The 20,811-nt window shown below is 46.7% G+C and overlaps 2 protein-coding genes across 2 annotated transcripts in view; one reads left to right on the forward strand and one right to left on the reverse strand.

The window, feature by feature from the left end:
• The window catches only part of CASQ2 (calsequestrin 2), a 33,697-nt gene extending 27,426 nt beyond the window's left edge, over positions 1-6,271 (forward strand). The window contains exons 9-11 of the mRNA XM_071572162.1: positions 147-247; positions 628-702; positions 4,456-6,271. Coding sequence (XP_071428263.1) covers positions 147-247; positions 628-702; positions 4,456-4,665 — 386 coding nt within the window. The 3' untranslated portion in view covers positions 4,666-6,271. The remainder of the gene's footprint in view (positions 1-146; positions 248-627; positions 703-4,455) is intronic.
• Positions 6,272-14,213: 7,942 nt separating this feature from the next.
• The window catches only part of VANGL1 (VANGL planar cell polarity protein 1), a 46,540-nt gene continuing 39,942 nt past the window's right edge, over positions 14,214-20,811 (reverse strand). The window contains exon 8 of the mRNA XM_071560266.1: positions 14,214-20,400. Within this exon, the coding sequence (XP_071416367.1) occupies positions 20,140-20,400 (261 nt within the window). The 3' untranslated portion in view covers positions 14,214-20,139. The remainder of the gene's footprint in view (positions 20,401-20,811) is intronic.

Genomic DNA, 20,811 nt, shown 5'->3' on the forward strand with positions numbered 1-20,811 from the left:
AAGAAAGTGCTGGGAGACAGCATTTTAATGAGAACTATAAACAACTCCTGTGTGCATAGGGAAGCCAGGGAAGCTGGAAACCCCACAAGCAAAAAGTGCCTTCATGTTTGCAGGAGAGAGTTGCAGTGGTTCTTGTGTCATTTCAGATGGTTTTGAGTTCCTGGAAATCCTGAAGCAGGTTGCCAGGGACAACACCGATAATCCTGACCTGAGCATTGTCTGGATTGACCCTGATGATTTTCCTCTGGTGAGTGTCAGAGGCTCCTTGCCTTTCTTGGTTTACTTCATGGATGGGGTGGAGGTGGGGGTCGGTGTGTGTGTGTGCACACACAAATGCAGGAATTGCCCCAGGGAATTTGGGACAGGAAAGGATGGGAAACTGGACTGCAGGTGATCCTCTTGAAAGTTTCTTGTTTGGGTCTCCCTCCCATGAAGATGTTGTCTTGGGAACAACCCCCATGCCAGCATTTCCTTCACCAGGTGTGGCAGCCCAAGCTTGTGTTCAGCCTCTCTTCTCTCTCATGCATCTGTCACTGCATGTTCCTCACACCACAGCCCAGCTAACTGAACTGATGCAATGGGGCATTGCAAACATCTTTGCCTGAGCTTTATTTCTCACTCCTGCAGTTGATCACTTACTGGGAGAAGACCTTCAAGATCGACTTGTTCAGGCCACAGATTGGGGTGGTGAACGTCACAGACGTGAGTAGCATGTGCCCAGAAAATTCAGGGATCCCAAGATTAGAGTGCTAAAAAGGGTGGGACCTGAGGCCCACTGGAATTGGTGGGATTTCTGCAGTTAAGTGCAGGTAGACCAGGCTTTTTTCCTGTGGAAAACACTCACCAAGTGCAGTGGGGTTTGTAACACCTCCAATGTACAGCTTCAGGGCTTCAATCTAAGCATGTTTCTGCTACCAAGTCACACACAAACTACATTTGCTGAGGACTGGGTCAGCCATTGTGGCCTGAGATTCAGGGCTTTGCCCAGTTTAGGTTTTAAGGTGTCACATTTCCACCCCAACCCACAGCGTGCACCTTTGTCCATTCCCTGCTCTGACAGCCTGGGTGGGATTGTGGAGGAAAAATGTGTGGAGGAGGAAAAGAAAGCCATGCTTAAGGAGGAGAAGAGGAGAAAGAGGAGGTTGTTTTTGCTGCACAAGCAGAATGGCACAGCCTGAGTGTAGGAGGGAAAGACGGTCTCCAACAGATAACAGGGAGAAACTGCACAGCTTGAATAAAACTAAATAAATATGCAGGTTTAATAAAAGTACGGCACAAACTGGTAATGGAGTGATCCTGCTGTGGTAAAGAGGGTGTGCTGAGGTACCCAGGCCCTGGTCCTTCTCAGCAACTGCCATTCAGGTAGTGCTGGAGGGATTTGGATGGGAAGAGGAGACCTGCCCACCCCACACCTTGTGGCAGTGAAGGGTTTCCACACCATTCTGCAGCCAGCAGCACTGCAGAGGGAGAGGTGCAGAGTCAGGTGCTGCTTTGGCACAGCTGCAGTAGTGGTGGTACCCACAGCACCCACAGCTGTGCTATTAGGCCAACTTTCTAGCAGCTACCATTTTAACTATGTTAGCCTTCAAGTCAGCAAGCCATGGAACTGACGTCGGGTTGCCCACACACTGTGAGCTTTTAAGGCAGGTGGGAGAGAGACTCATCTGATCCCCACCAGCAGAGATCCCAGGAGAGTTGCTATGAGTGCAATGTAACATGCTTCACAGCCCTGACATGACTACAGAGAGAAACTATTTTCTCCTCTGTCTGACCATAACAGTCCATATAATTAGAGAGCACATAATGTGGTGTGCTACTGCCTGGCTCACTTATTACCCTAGTTTATTTATAATGGTTATTTTTGGTATTTTAATCTCTTAAAACAAACGTGTGTGGGTATGTAAGAGCCTCTGGAAGCAGAAATCTCTCCACTATAGAAGGGTTTGTAAATTGGTGCTTGACTTTGTGTTTGAAGTTTCAGTTGTATGTGAATTTGATGTTTCATTAGAAGAGAGAGCAGAGAGGAACATAAAGTTGGCACAAATGCCTAGGGCTGGGTGCTGGTTCTGGCACCACCGCTGACCTTACTTCCAGCCTCCACATCCTCTCTCCTGTATTTTCCCAGAAAGCAAGGGACAGCAAATGTGTACTGGAGGATTGTGCCTACAGTCACAGCAGATGCTGTGAGACCATAAGATGGGAGATGGGATGGGGTAGGCAAAGAGATGGTGTCATGAAGAAAGCAGAGCCCCTGGATATTGTCTATCCCATTGAGGGGGATGAGAAGCTGACTTGGGAGTCACAGAGTAGTTGTAGCACTGGCTGGATGTGAGCTCTTTGTTTGTAATAGAGCAGCAATCCCCCAGACCGTGAGAACCCGGTGTGTTAAGGCTTGTTAGCAGAATTGTTAAGGGAGAGACAAAACGGAAGAGGGACAAGATAGAATCTGCCACTTAAGATCTTGAGAGAAATGAACAGACAAGCCAAAAATAGAGCCCAAGTCTTCCAGTCTTTTCTCCTTTTTACTAGTCTGCACTATCTTCCTTCACTCCATTTACTGCAGCTGATCATGTTTAAGTCTTGTCAAAGCTACACTAAACAGAAATCAATGGAAATTCATGGAAGTGGGATTGTCAAAGGCATGAGAATCATATAGAAAGAAATATTAGGTAAGAACACATGCCTTGTTATCCTGCAGTCACTCAGGGATGTGTAAAAACTCATGCATTATCTGGCTTTGATATAGTAAATGTTTCAGGTTGTTGATTATAGTATTTGCAGTTTTTATTTTGTTCCTCTTCAGTTAGTTTTTTACTTCTCACGAGAGAGATTGAAGAAAGTTCTAGGTTGGCAGGTGATAAGCAAAGCAAACATTGAGCTCATTTCATTATTCCAGTGTTACATCACAGCATTCAACCAAGTCACACAGGTACAAAGTGGGGCTTAAACAACGGAGTAAAAGTAAACACTGCTGCTGGCTTCAGTGGACATAACCCTGGTGACCCCATCCCTTCTCTAAAAACCTGCCAATACAAACACCAGAGCTCTCAGGAGCCCCAACTGGCTCGTCACATTGTGGTGGCTCAGGACTAGGGCCATTATGCTCTGCAAAATATCGCTGCTTTATTTGCATAGCAGCTTCTCCAGGTGAAATGGGGCCACCTCTCTTCCCATTATTTAAAAGTGTCATTTTTTTCCACACGACCATTCCTGAGGTCAAGGACAAGATCATTTCCGTGAAGCAAGAGCTGCATGCCTCTCCATTGCTCTCTTTTATTACAGTTCTGGTGACTTAGGAGGAAAATATTGTATGGGAGAAACAGCTTTCCTTGAGCAGAAATTGGTCTGGAGTTTCAGCAAGCCATAAACCAAAGAGAATTAGGTACCACAGACAATCAAAGAAGTGGTATGCATTTTCAAAAGCTGGTAGTTTTCTTGTGACATATGAAGATCACTTGCTTCTGCAACATTAAAGGCTGAAGGAGATAACCTCACAGCACCTCTGCAAAATAGGATGCTCATCCTGTTTTATGGAGGAGAGAGAGTGAAGGGAAAGAGTCTCACCCAGGCATTGACCCAAGGACCCTATAACAAAGCAGAGAGGAAAACTTTGATTTCCAGGCCTCAGAGACCATCTAAGCTGTGTTTGCTATCCCAGGGTAACAGTCAAAATTTAGTCATCATCTTCTTACTGAATTCCCCCATCCCCTTCAGTTTATGAAAGTAATGCAGGCAGCTGGAGGAAAAGAGCAGGGGGCACCAGGGCATTGGTATTTTTCACTATTCTTCATCTGTAGCATGGCTGAGATGATGTGAGGAAAGGATCTTCCAAGAGGAGGAACCACTATCACAAGTGGAAAGTCTAGAGCAAGGTCCTGAGGCAAAGGTGATGGTAAAAGAGTTTGGGGAGAAGGGATGATGACAGAGGGGTGTAAAAGGCTCAAAGGAAGAGGTCACAGAAGGACTCTGGACAGAAGGAGGGAAATGCTGTGGTGTCCCATGAACTGGGGTGATGCAGGGGGAGCTAACACAGGTCTCTTTTAGATCCCTTTATGTAGACTTAGAGTCTACAGAACTCTCCAGACAGGGTGAGGACAACTCATCAGGTGGACAGTGCCCTTACTCACAGGTGTAGGCAGCACAGCAGAGGAGCAGGCAGCAGGCATATATCTCACCCAGGGCACACAGTACCACACACACCCATGAAAACCCATTGACCACTCCCACTGCCCCTGGCCAGATACAGAAACATTCCTGGGAGAAGTGGTAATCCCAATACAGGGGAGAGAGATGCCCTGGTTGAGTTTGTCTACAGACTGTGGCAGAGAGGGAGCTAATGCTGCCACCACCCTGCATCCCACCTGTGGTTCAATCCTTACTCTCAAAATAGTGGGGAACCCCATCTCTTCCCTGTGTCTTTGAGGACAGCTAATCCCCCGTCGTATGTCCCTGCAGGCTGACAGCGTCTGGATGGATATCAGAGATGATGATGATCTGCCCACAGCCGAGGAGCTGGAAGACTGGATAGAGGACGTGCTTTCTGGGAAGATAAATACTGAAGATGATGATGACGATGAAGACGAAGATGACGATGATGATGACGATGATGACGATGATGATGATGATGATGACGATGACGATGATGACGATGATGATGATGACTAACTGTGACCCTGTGCAGTGTGACTTGTGGGGCCCAAGAGCCCTCCCCCTGCAGCAGGTCACTCCATTGGAAGACCTGTGTTTGAATGTCAGCAAGCACCGCTGCTCCTCTTTGCCCCCTGCCCCGCTCTCCCTGCCCTTGCCGGGACCCCCTGGCCTGATTCTCAGTGGTGCTGAGCCACTGGGACTGCCCCTGTGGTGGGCAGCACCTGCAGGCACCCAGCACCACTGCAAATCATGCCTCCTTAGTAAGGACAATAGGAATCTGCAGGGAATCTGCCCCAAGTGTCCCAAGGCAGGAGAAAAGTGCCTGCCTGCTTGCTGCCAGAGGGGCACAGGGAGCCAGTTTGTGTTTTCCATGTTTATTGGCCCAGCACTTAACATCCAAAGACCAAATCTCACTTGAAGACATTGGGAAGGGCACTGTAAAGTTTAGTCCTTTTATTAAACACAATGCCCTTTGCAGATACTCTGCCAAGACCACTCAATCCTGCAAGTCCTGCTGTGGGAGTCTGTAGCTACTCATTAACGTGCTAGGAGCAGCAAAATGCTTTGGGAGCAGAGGGTTTTAGGGACACTATTAAAGTTTTCAGTGATTCCATGTCACAACAGGATACTCTTGTCTGGCAGTGCAATGCAAAACCAAGCACCATGCCCCCTCTCTGAACCTCTTTTTTCTTGAATGCGCAGGCCAGAGCTAGGGTAAGTGCAGGTGGTCTGACAGGAGACATCAAAGCTTGTGAGTTCCTGAACTGCTGGAAAGACTGATCGGTGTCTGAGCCCAATCTGAGTCCAAACTCTTGAGTTTGAAGATCATGGCACTGAGCCAAGCCAATAGAAACATCCATAGAGACCCACCCTGAAGCTCTCCTATCCCCATGACCTTCCAGCTTTAGCTGACTCTTCACCCAAAGTCTATGTAACATCTTTTCCAATGACCAATGTGTTGGGAGGGAACACATCAATCCAACCACATTAGATACTGGATGAGGTATGTTGGGCAACAAGCAGCAAACAGATTTGAGTTTTTTGGCTTTTAAGTATTTAGTTGCACAATTAATCCCTGCTTAGCCTGTGAGAAGCCTGTTTTGGCTGCAGGAGTTCAGAGTGCCAGTTTGCAGTCAAGGAGGTCACTCACAAAGCAAAGGGTCTGCAACATAGTCCTGGTGAGTGCAGCACCATTCACGTGCAGGTCACTGTGACAGCATAAAGTCTCCCTGCTTTCCCATGCCAGCAGATTTCAATTGTCTTAGCTTATTAGGTTTGACAATAGTGCAATGAACGGAGAGTTCAGAGATAGTTTTATCTCTAGAAATACATTTATAAAGATGTTCTCCGGTTGTTCAGACTTGTTAGCATAGGTAGGGTAGACATCTCCTCTCTTGCTACAGATGAAAAAACATTGACCCAACAATTCTTTCACTGGCTTACGTCAGAGGTAAGTGATATCAGGGGAAATTACAGTGTGAGGGACAGGAAAATCAGAGCTCATTACACAAATGTGAATGAGCCTGATGAGAAACAAGATTTACACACTATATATTTCCTTTATCAAATGAACTGCAAAGCAAGATTTTATAGTTTATTTTCTGCCTGTTGATCAGTCTCTCTGACTCTCTCTCTACATTAGCTGAAATAGAAATGTGAAACTACTAGTATAAAAAAGCTGAAGTATTGTTATTTTCCTGTGTGTGCCATACCCCCTCAGTAGAAACTGGATATCTATACATCTCCATACATATGAATGAAAACTGTGCTAATACAGTATATGCTATATCTACTTGGTAGGCCAAGTTAGCTCATCATTGAACATCAAACATTCAACATGTGCTTTTAAGATACAGCTTATTAGAACACTAGACAAGGCAGGAAAGCCCTCAGATCATCTTTTTGCCCTTTCTTGCTTCCTTATGATGCATAAGCACTGCCTGAGAGATGAACCAAGTTTGTTTGGGGAGACTATTCACTGGTTGCTCTGGGGTGATAACTTTCAAAAGCTTTGAAATGCAGAGTGCTCTTGTATGGACGTCCCCTCCTCTCTTTCACTCAGACCCACCTCTCTCCTGCCCAGCACTTTCCTTCTGCTCTTTCCTTCCAGCTCTTTCCTCAGGAGGTTTGCTGGAGGACCCTGGCTCAGAGGGAAAGGGAGCAAGCGGAACTCAAGGTCTCATTCATGCACAGTGGTAAGGAGCAAGAAGGGGCAAAACTGGATATCTAGTGGTCTCCCAGTCTGTGATTAGGGGACAGCTACTCACCTGAGAAAAGTACATGCTTATCTTTACCTTGGGGCTGTTCCCAGGAGTAAAATGCACAGTTTCCTCCTGCATAAGGCAACAGCCTGCACAGGACGTGCAGCTCCAGGTCAGTCACTCCAAACATGAAGGATAAACAAAGAGTTGTTCTACTGCCTTTCCTAACTGGCACAGTATCAGGACACTTCGATTACCTGGGTGCTTTCCATGTAGCTCTCCTTCTGCTGTAGATTGTCTATCTGTTCTGATGTACCCCTCTCTAGATTCTCTGAGAGGCACAGTTTACCCAGGTAGAGCAGGCAGATCCTGCAAATGACACTATGGACACGTTCAAGGGCACAGGTGCTTGTTTCATAGGCACTTCAAAGCAACATTTCAATACATTTCAAAGCAACACAGCTCTCAGGGGGAAAAAAAGAATAAATAATGTAGAAATGTATAGGTTGAGTTCATACTGGGCTGGTGCCAGTATTTTATGGACAGTTTCCTTTGAGTTATGAAAGAAAGGGCTAATACTACACCTGCCACTCCTTCATGGGGCCAGTGCAGTCTTTGATGGGGCTGCCCTTTCTCTTTACCCTCATTCCCCCACTACAGTTTTCATCATTCTTTTTGCCCACAAACAGGAACGGTTTATCATCAGCTTTTAGGATAAACACACAAAAAGTTAAGAAAACGTTGCAGCAGAGGAAGGATTGCAGCAATGAGGATGGGTGGGCAGCAAAGACTTTCCCATTCACCTCTAACGCTTCATCTGCCCCAAGATCCTAGTGACCAAACTGCTGAACTAGGCAATACCCCTTGTGAAGGAGATGGCAGCTTAAACTTGAGTGGCTTCCTTGCAGGGACAGGTAAGACACTGGTATGGGGAGGACACAGGACTCCAGGCACAGGTGCTCCTGGGCTCCTCTGTCAGAAGTAGGTACAACAGGCATTTGAAAAGCAGTGGTGGCCCTGAGTGAAGTCAGTCTAACCCCACCCACTCTACACTGAGAAGCAAAAGGTCAGTACATTTGGATGAGGAACTTCCAAAAAACCCTTTATTTAAAAAAAAAAAGTGTATGTGGGCAGTACTGTTTCTGCAAGCACATCTGTTAAGACTCTCCCTCTCTTCAAAAAGAGTTCCTTTTCTCCACCATGTTAATTAGACATATTAAATGGGTCTTAATACCCATAAAGACAAGGAACTGCATTTTACCCTCATCCAGTGGCAAGTGTGTCAAGCTAATCAGTTACTTCACAGAATCATTCAAACATTTTTGTTGGAAAAGACCCCTAAGATCATTGAGTCCAACCACTAACCCACCACTGCCAAGTAAGCACCCAAAATATCCCAAAACCTAGTCTTATCAGCGCCCAGTGACAGAGAGGACCCCCTCACAAGCAATATGTGGCAAGAACACCAAGTCACAGACCACTGTCTCCTCCCAGCCATCAGAACATGGCCAGAGGCCACAGCCAAGGGGTGTGTTTGGTGTGCTGTACCACAGGCTCCCCTGTGCTGCTCATGGGCAACAGTCAAGGGAGATGGAAACCCATCAGGAGCCACATTCTGCAGCTATCATACTGCAGCATGAAGGAGAAAGTTTCGGCCCTTGCAGCGGATCCAAGGTCACTGATGTAGAGGCTCTGCGAAGCCAAAACTGCTCTGAGCTTATGTCAACCATTTGGGAAACACCTCCAGATGGAGAGAACAACAGTGGAACTTTGGAAATTGCACATTACTCTATGTTTTCAGGGTCAGCAGTTTTTGTGCTGTTTCTGAGGAGCAGTGAGACTCCTGTCTCTCCCCTGGGGGAGGAATGGCCCCATTGTGAAACCAGAGATCTTGGCTGCTTCCCATCTCAAAACGAAGCTGCTCAGCCACACACCAACATGAACGCAGAGCTGAGGACACTGGCTGCTTCTTCACGTCTGTCTGCACATCATACCCAAAGAAATGATTGATTCATTACGGAGACCAAAGAAAAATCATCATCTTTTATTCGCAGAATTAATTAGACAGGAACATATCACTTCCCAGCTGCCACTGACTTGCAGTCCTATGAAAATAGGCCAACATTGAATCTGGATTTCTCTCCACCACAGCAAAGCTTTGAGCTTTGGCTTTGAGAAATTCCCACATATAGCCAGTTGTGCACCAACGCCAGGGCTTGGGGATCTCAAGAGGAGAAACAGGCAACAAGCACTGAGGCCCTCCAAGGCAAGACAACCTGTCTCCTGGCTACTTTTACACCCCAGGTATGTCTATGCCATGCAGTGCAAGTCCATCTGCTAGAAACTGGAAGTAGCAGAGCACAGCAGGCAGAATAATTGAGGTAATGAGGCTGCACCAGCAGGACTGTGTCCTACCCAAGACCTAAAACTGTTTGACAATTCACTGCACTGCAGCACCCCCTGCCTTCTCACCACTCCCTTGTACCACTGACATCTAGCGAAGCAGGCCTGGTGAGTACTCCTAGGATACAGTTGTGGGATGGCTCTCACACCTGTCTGGCAGAAAATACTGTCTAATGATGACTCAGAAAGTGAGGCAGGGTCCAGGACAGAGCCAGCCCTCTCAGCCCAGCTTCCAGAACACTCTGTGCCAGGTTTAAAAGGTGCTGAACTATTTAAAGGGAGAAAAAAAAAAGAAGCTAGAGCTTCCTTGCAGCTTGAAGACCCATTTCTGGAATCAGATTACAAACAGCAATGGAAGCAAACATCCTTTTGGAGCTTCACTCCTGTCTCATGCTTTCTCTTGCCAAGCTTCTGTCAAAGGGCATTGTCCCTAATGCTATGGAAAACAAGAAGAAAACAGCTTTTTCATCTTCTTTTCATTGCTCTTGACTTAGTACTCTTCTGATCCCCAATTTATTTTCTCTTCATTTCTATCTAGCCTCTCTTCCTCTTCTCCTCAACCCATCCCCACAGCATATGGTACTGATGGTTGCTTAAGGACAAAGCCCTTCCCTGACCCTACTAGTGCTCATCCCAGTCCAAGGAGACAGCAGCCTCCCTCACACCACTGCCCGGAAGCCAGTTACCAGCCTGGGCACTGAGAAAAAAACAGAATTTTTTTTGATGGGCATCTTCTCCCATTGTCCCAAAATCCAGATAAGGAACCATCACCCTGCAACCAAGCCCTGACTGCTGCCACCATGGGGAAAGACCAGTAACCCCCCGTGCCACCAGCAATCACAGCACTACACTGTCTGAGCAGAGGACAAGCATCATAGTTTCACATACAAGAAATAAGCCTTGAAGGTTAAAGGAGCTGAGCTTGCTGGAGGGGGTAGCAGCCAGAAAGACAGCTCCTTGCCACAGACCACCAGTGGTTGTCCTGACTGAGCCCTCCTTCAGTCGTGGGTGGTAAATGACTTAAATAGCCATGGACAATCTCATCATCTGCTTTTGGATTTGGAGGAAGCACAGCTTGAATCAGGTCCTTCCCTCAGTAACAGAGGTAAAAATAAAGTCCTGTTTGACCAGAAAGCAGCCCTGAAATTTGCCTGGTGTTAGGTTTTTGCTTTAAAATTCAGTCCAACATGTCAAAGCCCTGCTCTTGCTAGTGACAAAGAGAGGTTATCGAACAACAAAAGTAACTAAATGTTTGAGGAACATTTTAGTCCCCACACAATGAAATCACTGAAGGAATTTGCACAGCTTCCCACAGTGTAGTTACTGAATTACTAAACGAATTTCTCACAACCACTTACAAAGCAAAATTATAATCAACTGTAGGATCTGGTATTATAAGTACTCAAGAATGAGCTTTTACAAAATAGAAGCTAAAGGGTTTGCAGATCTGTTTTACATCTGTGGCCCACATATAATCAGGTCCTTCTTGTTCCCTCTTTTAAAGCATGCCCACAACATCTGACTTGCTGAAGAGAGGTCCAAAGAGCTATAATGTTCTGAATCTCTCTAAAAACATTCAAAGAGGCTGAATCAAATGTATTCTGTCAAGAACTCCCTTCTCCCAGGCATCCACTTTTCATTTGCACTACCTTTTCAAATAATAAGAAAAAAAACCCCAAACAACCAAGACTCTAGATGTTTAAGCATTTGGAAGCCTGATTCTTGCCTTTGGAAGAGACTTAAAATGTTTCAATTTACAGAATAGCTTCATGCCTAGAGCAATTTGTGGTGTCTCCATTTTTTTTAATGTCTGCACCTTCATGTTTCTAAGGATGCTGGAGGGAAAACCCACACCCTAATCTCCACAGTCTTTTCCACTGACTTCATATTGCCTCTTCTTTGTCTTACTGTCTCTCTTGAAGTTTTGATGCTTGCTCCTTATTTTGATACATAAGCAAGGTGGAATCACTGAGCTGTCCCAAATGCACATCCACAAGGTAAATCCTTCTTTCTATTCTAAGCTGTATTTAGTGCTGCCCATGCAGAGCTCAAAGACTGATTGTTCCCTTCCTCTCCAGCAAACAACAGTTCTCTGACTCCTGAGGGCAGGACTCACTGGCTTTGGGAGGGCAACAAACAGTTGTACAGCTGTATGAGGGCTCTTGTGTCCCCAGATTATTTGCATTAACTTAGCTAGAACCAGAGCAAGCCTCAAGTCCTGGACAGAAGCCTTTATTTCATTCAGGTCCCCAGATTTTGGAGGAAGAGAAAACGAGCTCAGGGCTTTGGAGTAGGATGGAAGTTTTGCAGTGGGCCCCAACCTGCACACAGACTACTATGTACTCCCTATTTTACTAGCAACATGTCACCATAAATGAGAACACATGCTCACAGCAAGGCTGTAAAACTTATTACAGCATTTCAAAGCAACTCGGGTAACCTTGTTCATAGATAGTGACTGATGCATATGCAATCACCCCACTACACCACCCTGACTTAACCTCTGCAGACACGTTGTGCCCAGTGCTCTTTCCTCTCAGCACCTCCTGACCCAGCAGTGCATGGATGGACACATAAAAAGGGAATGTACGCCCTTGCCCCAGTGGATTATCTGTCAGTACCGGAAAGGACTGTAACCTAAACCCACCACCTTCCCAGTCCAACATAAACTCAGGAATGGTGCTGAAAGACCAAAGCACTCTGCCAGCTCCCAAAACACCTTCCCTTCCTGCATGCTGTTGTGAGACACCATGTCCTGCTAAGAGATCCCCTTCCCCTCCTAACTAACCCACTTGCCCTGAGCTCCAGGGTACCTTGGAAGCCCTCGAGTTGAATCCCAATTATACCTCCCAGGAGTTTAGACCTGGGGCTGAGACAGCAAAACTAGTTCATTGCACTGGAAGAAGCTGTTTTGGTGTTTGACGCCCTGCTGACCTTCACAGTCACATCTCATTGGACTATTAATTCTGCTAACAGTAGTGTATGGTGAGGTGTTGCTAGTGCTTCAAGCAAGGCTGTAGAGCAAGTTGCTGAAATCCCTTTCTTGATTTGTTTGTTATACCCTGATTGCATATGGTCCCTTTGCCCCATAGATACCCACTTCATTCCGCAAGGTTGACGTTTTCTGATCATCCATAGCTGTGAGGCCCGGTTCCATCACCTACGGGGGCCAATCGATCTTCTCATGAATTAAGCCAGAGTTCAGACACCAAACACCCGACACCAGTAGCTGTTGCTTTACTGTCCCAGAGCAGTGTCTTCTTCCCATATGGTCAGGAAGGGCTCTGCAGGAGAGATATCTCCTCTTTAAGTCCAGGAAAAGGTGCTTACCTCTGGTTCAGGATGCCAGGTCCCTCCAAGCAATGTTTTTTTTACCAGTAAAGGCCTCCCACTCCTTTCTGTCAGAGGTTTGGATCAGTAATAGTTAACTCAATGTTGCACCTGAGGCTCCATCACATCTCAAAGGCCCTTGCAACTTCAGTGAAAGACTTGGCCAAATCAGATCAGCTCCCTCAGCTTTAATTTCTGCTGAGCTTCATACCACAACCCCTTATGATTTGCTCTGGGCAAAGGCCAAAGGAACTAGTCCCTCTAGCAAAGCCTGTTCCTTCCATCAGCTTCCATAACCCACAGCAGAAGAGAAAGCACCACAAATGGCAGCAGTGAGGTCTTGATTTGGTATAAGCACTAATCCACAAATGAAACAGAGCATGCTGAACTCACATGTAAAGACACAGCTAAGAGCCCTGGACAAGGCTGACAAGCCCAGTATCTTGTTTATGCCAAATTCCTGCAGCTTACACCTTCCCAAGACACACCTGTGGCTGACTTCCACCAAGGCTTTACATACACAGCTCCAGTTCAGCCAGTCAGGTCTTCCTCTGAGGGGCAGGTGGGGACCAGCAATGGCTGCACTCCCACTGCAGGCTCTACAGGGCAGCAGCAGTTTCCTTTCCCTGCCCATCTCCGGGAGCTGCCCTGCAAACAGTACAGGACTGGGCACTGCCAAAGCACCAGCAGGATGAGGGGGACAGATCAAAAGCAGAGATCAACAGAGGGCAGGAGGCAGAACAGAACACACCCCGATCCCACCCTTCCTGCTTCCTCCTGGGCCTTAATTCAGCTCTCTGTAGACCAAATACATCCATCACCCCACAGACAGAGAATTTTGCTGTTTCTCTCCACGACCATGTTTGTGCTGCTTATCTCCACAATTGCTGCACTCTTTCACTGCACAGAAGCATCCTGTGGATTTTTCCAGCAGTCGAAGCCACCAAAGAGATCTGCTGGGCAGGGTACAGCTGTGAGGCAAGGTAGTTCCCCTTAAAGGAGACTTGCCTAAAGAGTGGGTACCTAAGAATGTCTAGGGCAAGAAAGCTGCTCTCACATTTTCTTGGGCATAGCTGCTCAGTCTTTCCAAGCTCTTGGCACATGGGGGATGGAAACTGATGGTGGGGACAGTGGCACCGAGAGATGCTGTTAAGGCAAGATCTCTGCACCTTTTGTTTAGAAGAGTAAAATCTCGCATGCACATAAACAAGGAGCACTGGCTTTTCTGCCTCTTGCCACTCCTCCTCCCCCCCAGAGCCAAATAAGGAACTCGGCAGTGAATCCTGCACTTCATAATTTGTGTGCAAACTGTGAGAACACAGGAGGCAGAAAAACCTGTTCCCACTCTAGTCATGCCGCCGCCCCCCCCCCCCCCCCCCCAGCTGCATTTGCTTCCCATTATTTGAGATTTCAGGTGTTCAAAACAGTCACCTACAAATCTTCCTTCAGGAGTGATAAATGAGTTTGCATTTCACTGTTGCAGGGCAGATCAGAAAAACCTAGGACAAGAGTGACAAAAAGCCTCAAAAAGGCTAAACCACATGTTTGCAGGGCCCCTCCTAGCCACAGCTAAGGAATGCTATAAGACCAGAAGAGGTTTTTGTCTGAAAGGATAAGAGGAAAGAGTGGGACAATCGAATCTGGTTTCAGTTTATTTCCAGAATTTTACTGTACAAAATATGCAAAGTGTAAAACGGTTTTATGTTTCAGTTTAAAAAACAACAAAACCCCATCCAGCTATAACTTAAGAGAACCCAGCTTGGAACAGAACAATTTACAAGGCTAGACCCACAGTGCATTAATGTCACAGACACCAGGAATTTGCTTACTTAAGTCCACCATTAGAAAATAACAGAAAGACCATGTACCATTGCAGTTAAAAATCACAGGTGCAAGAAGAGAAATAAAGAAAGAAATGCTGGTTATTGTCTATTAATTAGAAAACCTTGGCAAAACCCATCTTACTATACAGTGTGTGTAGAAAAAGTATTACACAGTGATAAAGGAGGATGAGGGAAGGGCATTTGCTCCCACCCCCCTCCCCAAGACACAATAATGCTGAATCAAAGAAACAGGCACAGAAGAGTGTAAGATTCCTTCACAGTTATGCCTGTGCAGGTAGAGAGCCACAGCATCTCCCCACTGTACACACAGGTGATGGCCCCAAGCATCCTTAGGTGCTGGTGAGAGGTGCTCAGGAAGCAGCCAGAGGGAAGGATGGATTCCCTCTCTGGGCAGAGCACACCCAGGCCTGGCTGCCTGCTGCCTGCAGGGCTTCCATGTGCTGTAAGGGATAAAAATTGCAGTCTCTTGGAGGGATGCAGACGGGTGGATAACACCAGCTGTACCACTGGGGCAGCAGGGACCTGGTTCTACAGTATCCCAAAGCAATCCATACCAGTCACAGTTGTCGGAAACTGCAACTTTTGGTCATCATGTACTGGAGGCAGCAGCCTGAATGCAGAAGGATGCACACTCCTATAGGAGACATCACGGCCCAAAGCCTCTTCTTTTAGAACAGAAATTTGGGGGGATTACTTTTTTGTTTTCTTTTGTTTTATAAAATCAGCTGAACTCCAAGAGCACTTCCTTCTTAACACAGTTTAAACACTAAACCACCAAGCCTGGCTTGAGGCTTTAGACATGTATAATGCACATACCTGGAAGGGAAAAAGCATGTAAGACACACACAAGCTGAATGAGAAAACAGACACCTGTACACACATCTTGTGAACAGCTCTCAGATGGCTGGGCAGAACTGAGTGCAACTGAGGAGCCAGCCTGGGACCAGACTACAGCAGCTTTGCAAGAGACTGCAAGACTTTTGTTTTACCTTTGAAAAGGGCAGATTTACAAGTTTTGGTAAGTAAGATGAAGTTGGCTTGAATAGGTTTCCATATTTAGCAAGTTATGGATCTTTCCAGTTTCTTCAGCAGCAAGTGTTTTAAGTCAGCACACCTCAAACAAGATTTATCAAAGCTACTTATGTGGGGCAGGGCCAGCTCCATAAACTCCTTCCCTTCAGCTTTTGGCATACTTGGCAACAGCAGATTCCCAAGGCTTTACACAGAGATCTCCATTCCAAAGGAAAAGGTTAGGAGGTTCCATGAGCAACGGTTATTTGTTCAGAACTCCTCCAAACTTGGGCCTTACTGTGAGCTGCCCCCAAGCTCCAAACTGCAGCCTCAGCACTTCCCATCCCAGCAGATACTATTCTGCCTCACTCAGGAACTTTGGGGAAAAAAAGACATACAGCAATGAGGATGGGAGCTGAAGAGACTGAAGTTGCCGACAGAAAAAATTTACTAGATGCAGAAGTAAGCTGGCAGAGGCTGAAATCAAATCTGCCTTTCTTTCCAATATCCCTCCTTCGGGGGACATTGCTCTTGAAGGCACCCAGGGCAGCCCTTGAAGTAGGAGGTGACCTTGCTCTGTGATCAAACTGCATGCCACCAGTTTTTCATGCCTAGTGTATGCCTCCCCTGCCTGCAGGGGGGTGTGGGATGGCAATGTCTCCCCTCCGCAGGGTGAAAACTGGTAATTGCAAACCTCCCCACCTGGATCACAGGAGCTTGGTCAAGGTCTGGTATCCTATGGAAGGGAGTGCTATGATGCTTATGCTTTCATGAGTGCTGTCTGCTTGCTCCCAGAAGTGGGAAAGGAGTCTGAGACCTGGAACAGCCCCACAGAGTCTACAAATGGACAGCTGAAGCCACATGGCAATGAGAGGCTAACAGATGTGCTAAAACCTTTGCCCATGCCTATTAACGGGACTGGCAACTTATTAACGGTCTAATATCTACCCCTACATCCTATAAGCTGCAACAAGTCCAGATCTTTCACTCTGTAGCCGTGAAAAAGAAAGTCAGCCTTTGTGGAAACCCACAGCCATCTCCATCTGCTCCGGAACACTTGAAAGTCTTAACTGCATCTGGTTTTGCAAGATCTCAGCAAGGCTTTGGATTCAGGCTGTAACAAATCTGAGAGTGAAAAACCAAAGCCTTTAAAGTATCCAAGCAGCATACTTAAGTCATAGGAAACATGCCAACGTGGAAGAGAGGAGTGGGGCACTACCACTCCTGACTAGGCAACACAGCACCCTACTGAATAGTTCAGCTTCCAGTGAAGGACATCCATTCCAAGGATTTCCTCTTAGGGGAACACTGTCCAGTTCATAATAAACAGGGTTGTCTTAAAAAACCATTTGAATCCTAAAAAAACCCTCACAATTCCCAGCCAGGTAAAAACATCCAGACTGAGAGAGAGGAGGGATAATATGTGCAAGGAGACACTGCAGCAAAAGAGAGGCCTTCCGAAAAACAGCCTGCACTTGGCTGACAAACCCTACAAGTTGTATTTATGCTCAGCTCTTGGCAAGATCAGCAGAAGTAAGGGCTGCAGGAATTGGATCAGAGCTTTGTTCCTTATGACTTGATTCTTACTCATTAGCTGGCTATAAACAGAGTTAAACAAACCAGTCTGCTCTCACCGCTCAAGATTTTTTATAAAGAGTTTGAATTTCTATAGATGCCACAGATCCATCTGTGGATCATAAAGCACTTGACAGCAAGTTGAGTTTAGCCTCACAATACCCCAGTGAGGTAGGTATGACACTGGTCCCCTGATTTTGCATGGAGAGGGAAACAAGAGACCCTAAAAATGTCACTAAAAATCCCAGAACAAAGAATATTAAGGAGTCATGATTCCCCTTTTAGTCTGCCCTCACTTCTAAGCAGGCTGCACCTCTAACAACACTGTTTGAGACTCCAAATCCTCTCCTTCAGATTTCATCAGGCACAGGATTCATGCTGCTGATACAGGGAAGAGTATTTAATGTAGGAGTTGGCCCCTGTTGACAGTGGCCTTTTTGGCAGCAGGCAGAAAAGGCAGCTTGAAACTACAGCACAGAGATGGAGGAAGCAGACCCAGGGCATGCACATGCCACTTCCGTCTGGTTCTCCACGTGTTAAAGGATTTAGCAAAATTAAGACAGGAGTTTCCTGAGAAGATACTGTTAGATAACCCCCCTCGGGGGACAGGGAAAAGGAAAGGGGAAGGAAATCCTGGGAAAGTAAGAAAGTTTTGCAGATGTGCTTGTGACAAGGTGCTCTCACATACATGGCACACCCAGGCCCCCGGCAAGGTGGTTCTTGTTCTGGCTTCACTGAAATGAGCCAATTCAGCCACAGGCAGTAGCCTCCACACAGGCATTAAGTGTTCCACAGTCTCCCAAGCTACTCCCAGTCTCTCCCACCCTACTGGTTATGCACATCGTAAAAGCCAGGTGCAGGCATCCTTAGGAGAGCCAAGTGTAAGATACCATATGCTCTCCTTACCTTTTTTTTTTCTTCTTTAAAGGGAATAAACCCACCTATTTTTTCAAAGTAAAACACTGTGAAGGCCACAGTCAATAAAGGAGTCCCCATACAGACTACCAGAAAGCCTCATTTACAAAGGAACTCAAACACACAGTTTAAAGAAGGGAAAACTACCTACTTCCCATCCTTTAAGGGCAAAGGCCTAATCCAGTCATGTACCATGCCATCTAATTTCTTCACAACCACATCTGGCACATTATAGTGAGAAAGAAGGATCCAGGAGACTACCACACACTTGTAAGAAAGGTGCAGGAAAACTGTAGGGGTCACTTGGATGGGGAATCATCACTTTGGATCCTTGCTCACCAAGGTGCTTTCTCGATCCCAAGACGACTATCTGCAGGTGCTGTTGGACATGCATCTCCATTGCTGCTGAAGCTGGAAGAGGATGGACCCTCCTGCCCTGTCCCCAGCATCCCCTCAGTCAGCCCACACCTGCTGTGCCATGCAGGACAAGCAGAGCTCCACTCTTTGCTTGGCCACCACATGGGGATAAGAGCATGGAGGTAAGCCCCACAAGCTCCTGGAAGAGCCCAGGGAAGGCCAAAGAGGACAGGTGGGGTTGTTACAGCCCTCCTAAGAAGACTACGTAGGCTGTCAATAAAAGGCACTGGCTTACATAAGGAATAAGGCCCAGATCCTGCCCGACAGGAGATATTTACATGGCAAAAGATGGAGCAAAATGAATTGAACATTTACATTCACATAGGTCTCAGCAGTACCTAACTGATGGCAGGTCACTGCCAGCCTAGCAGCTGGCTCCAGAGTCATGTGATGCCCCCATGCCAGGAATCAGAGTTTGGACACCAATTTTGGCTCATCCTTAAATGCAAACTTTCCAGAACACCATAAAACTCAGGTGACACTAAATTCACACAAGAAAGCTGCACTGGTGGGCAAAAAGGCAGACTTACAAACAAAACTCCTCTCTCAGGAGCAGCACTGATCAGAAACTCCCACAGCACAGCAAGGCCAAGAAAGGCAAGCAGATTTTCAACATTCAGGCATTGTTTGGTATTTCTTAGCTACAGCTGAAGGCGTACGGTGGGGAAGGACTCGCTGCAATGTTTCCAGAGCACAACAATTCTCCAAAGCAAGTGAACACGGCAGAGGTCAGCCCATCCCTGGCTCTTCTCCTCAAGGAGGGAAGTGCTTTTGCCCATCTTTTTGCCAGACGCACTTGAAACTGGCTTGAGAGGGAGCGGCACATTCCTGCCTGCACCCCCTTCCCCTCCAAGAGGCTGTCAGACACAGGGAGGGTCTGTGATTTATCTGAGGAAGAGCCAGCTACTTACTGATCCTGCCCCAGTGCAAATAGGCAGCCCTTGCAGGTGCAAAAGGAAGCACCAGTGCCTGGAGAAACACATTCAGAAAGCCAGACAGAAGAGGACAGAAACAGGGAGCCTTAGGAGCTACTGACAATGATGGGGACAAGTGTAAGAGAGGGAAGCAGGTGAGAGATAACAGGGAGCTGTGCCACACAAAAAAATTTCACTAACAAGCACTGATTAAAAAAAAAAACGTAGTAAGAATTGAAAAAGCTGAAAGATGGGCTGATCCAGTTCAAGACAAGTAACTTCACAGTCACAGAGCACGGAATCATCCCATTATGCTCACACAGGTCTGACACTGACAGAAGAGGCATGTGGAGAAGAGGAAAAGAATAAAAGAGAATAGAAGTCCTCTCACACACCTGCCCTTTGAATCCCCTCCTCACAGAGTGAACAGGGACTACTGCACTCCAGTGCCAGCCAGTTTCTATACTGGAGAGGTGAGCAACGCCCTCTCAGGAACAGCCACAGGTAGCCAAAGCAGAGACAACAGCGCAGGTATGCACATGGTGTAAAGGCAGCACTCCAACAAAAATACTGACGTTGCAATCGTGCAAGAAATAGTGAGAGTGAGATTTACAGGATGCCTGGAAAGGGCAGGGGGGAAGAAAAAAATTTGTTCTGTCTTCAAGGCTGAGCTAACTGAGCCAAGTCACCCTGTCACCTCTTAAGATACTTCTTTCTAGATAAGATATCCCAACTCCCCCCTCCCCTTTCCAAATAAAGTGCAGATGGTCAAATATTACTGGTCCATCATCTGCCAGTTTCAGTCAGCATTGGGGAAATTAAACCCAAAAGCACAATATTGAAAATAAAAATCTCCAAACAACCCACCCTCAAAATCCCTTAGACTGAAGTCTCAGACTGTAAGCGGAGGACAAATTTATGAGATTTAGGGTCTATGAACTCTTCTGAGAGTTTGATGAAGGGGATTTTTTTCACATTAACAACAAGGCTGAAGTCCAAGCACTTGAGGACAAACACAATGCCGTCTTGTAACCCGCTTGTGACTGCTTCCTCGCTGACGAGCGTCCACTGCTTGGAGAACCAGCGATCCCTGTCATACTGGAGGGTTGGGCCCGGGTTGAGGTAACGCTCCAGGAATGCCTGCCAAGAGCGGGACACACGTTAGCACCGGCCCCACAACTTACTCCGCTTTCTTCCCATCCCCAAATACAGTTTCGCGAGCATGGGCTTGCCATGCTGAAAATTGTTTCAGTTTTCACACTTTAGAAAACATATTCTCCCCAGTCCCTCCCAGCTTTTCAGACCCCAGGAGTAGACACAAACATCAGGAGATCCTCTTTCAGCTCATTCCAGCAAGCTTGCAAAGGTATAGTCCTGACTTCTGATATCAGCACAGCCATCTGACAGCAGGTCAGTAGAGCAGAGGTCAAATCTCCCCTACCAGTCCCATAACCCATCCCAAAACTGAAGTCCCAGACAGACAGGTAGGATAGATGGCTTTCTCCTGCAAGCTGAGCTAGGGTGGAAAGCAGAGGTTTCCATGTTTTCAGC

Source organism: Pithys albifrons, chromosome 1 (genome assembly GCF_047495875.1).
Source record: "Pithys albifrons albifrons isolate INPA30051 chromosome 1, PitAlb_v1, whole genome shotgun sequence".
NCBI lineage: Eukaryota > Metazoa > Chordata > Aves > Passeriformes > Thamnophilidae > Pithys > Pithys albifrons.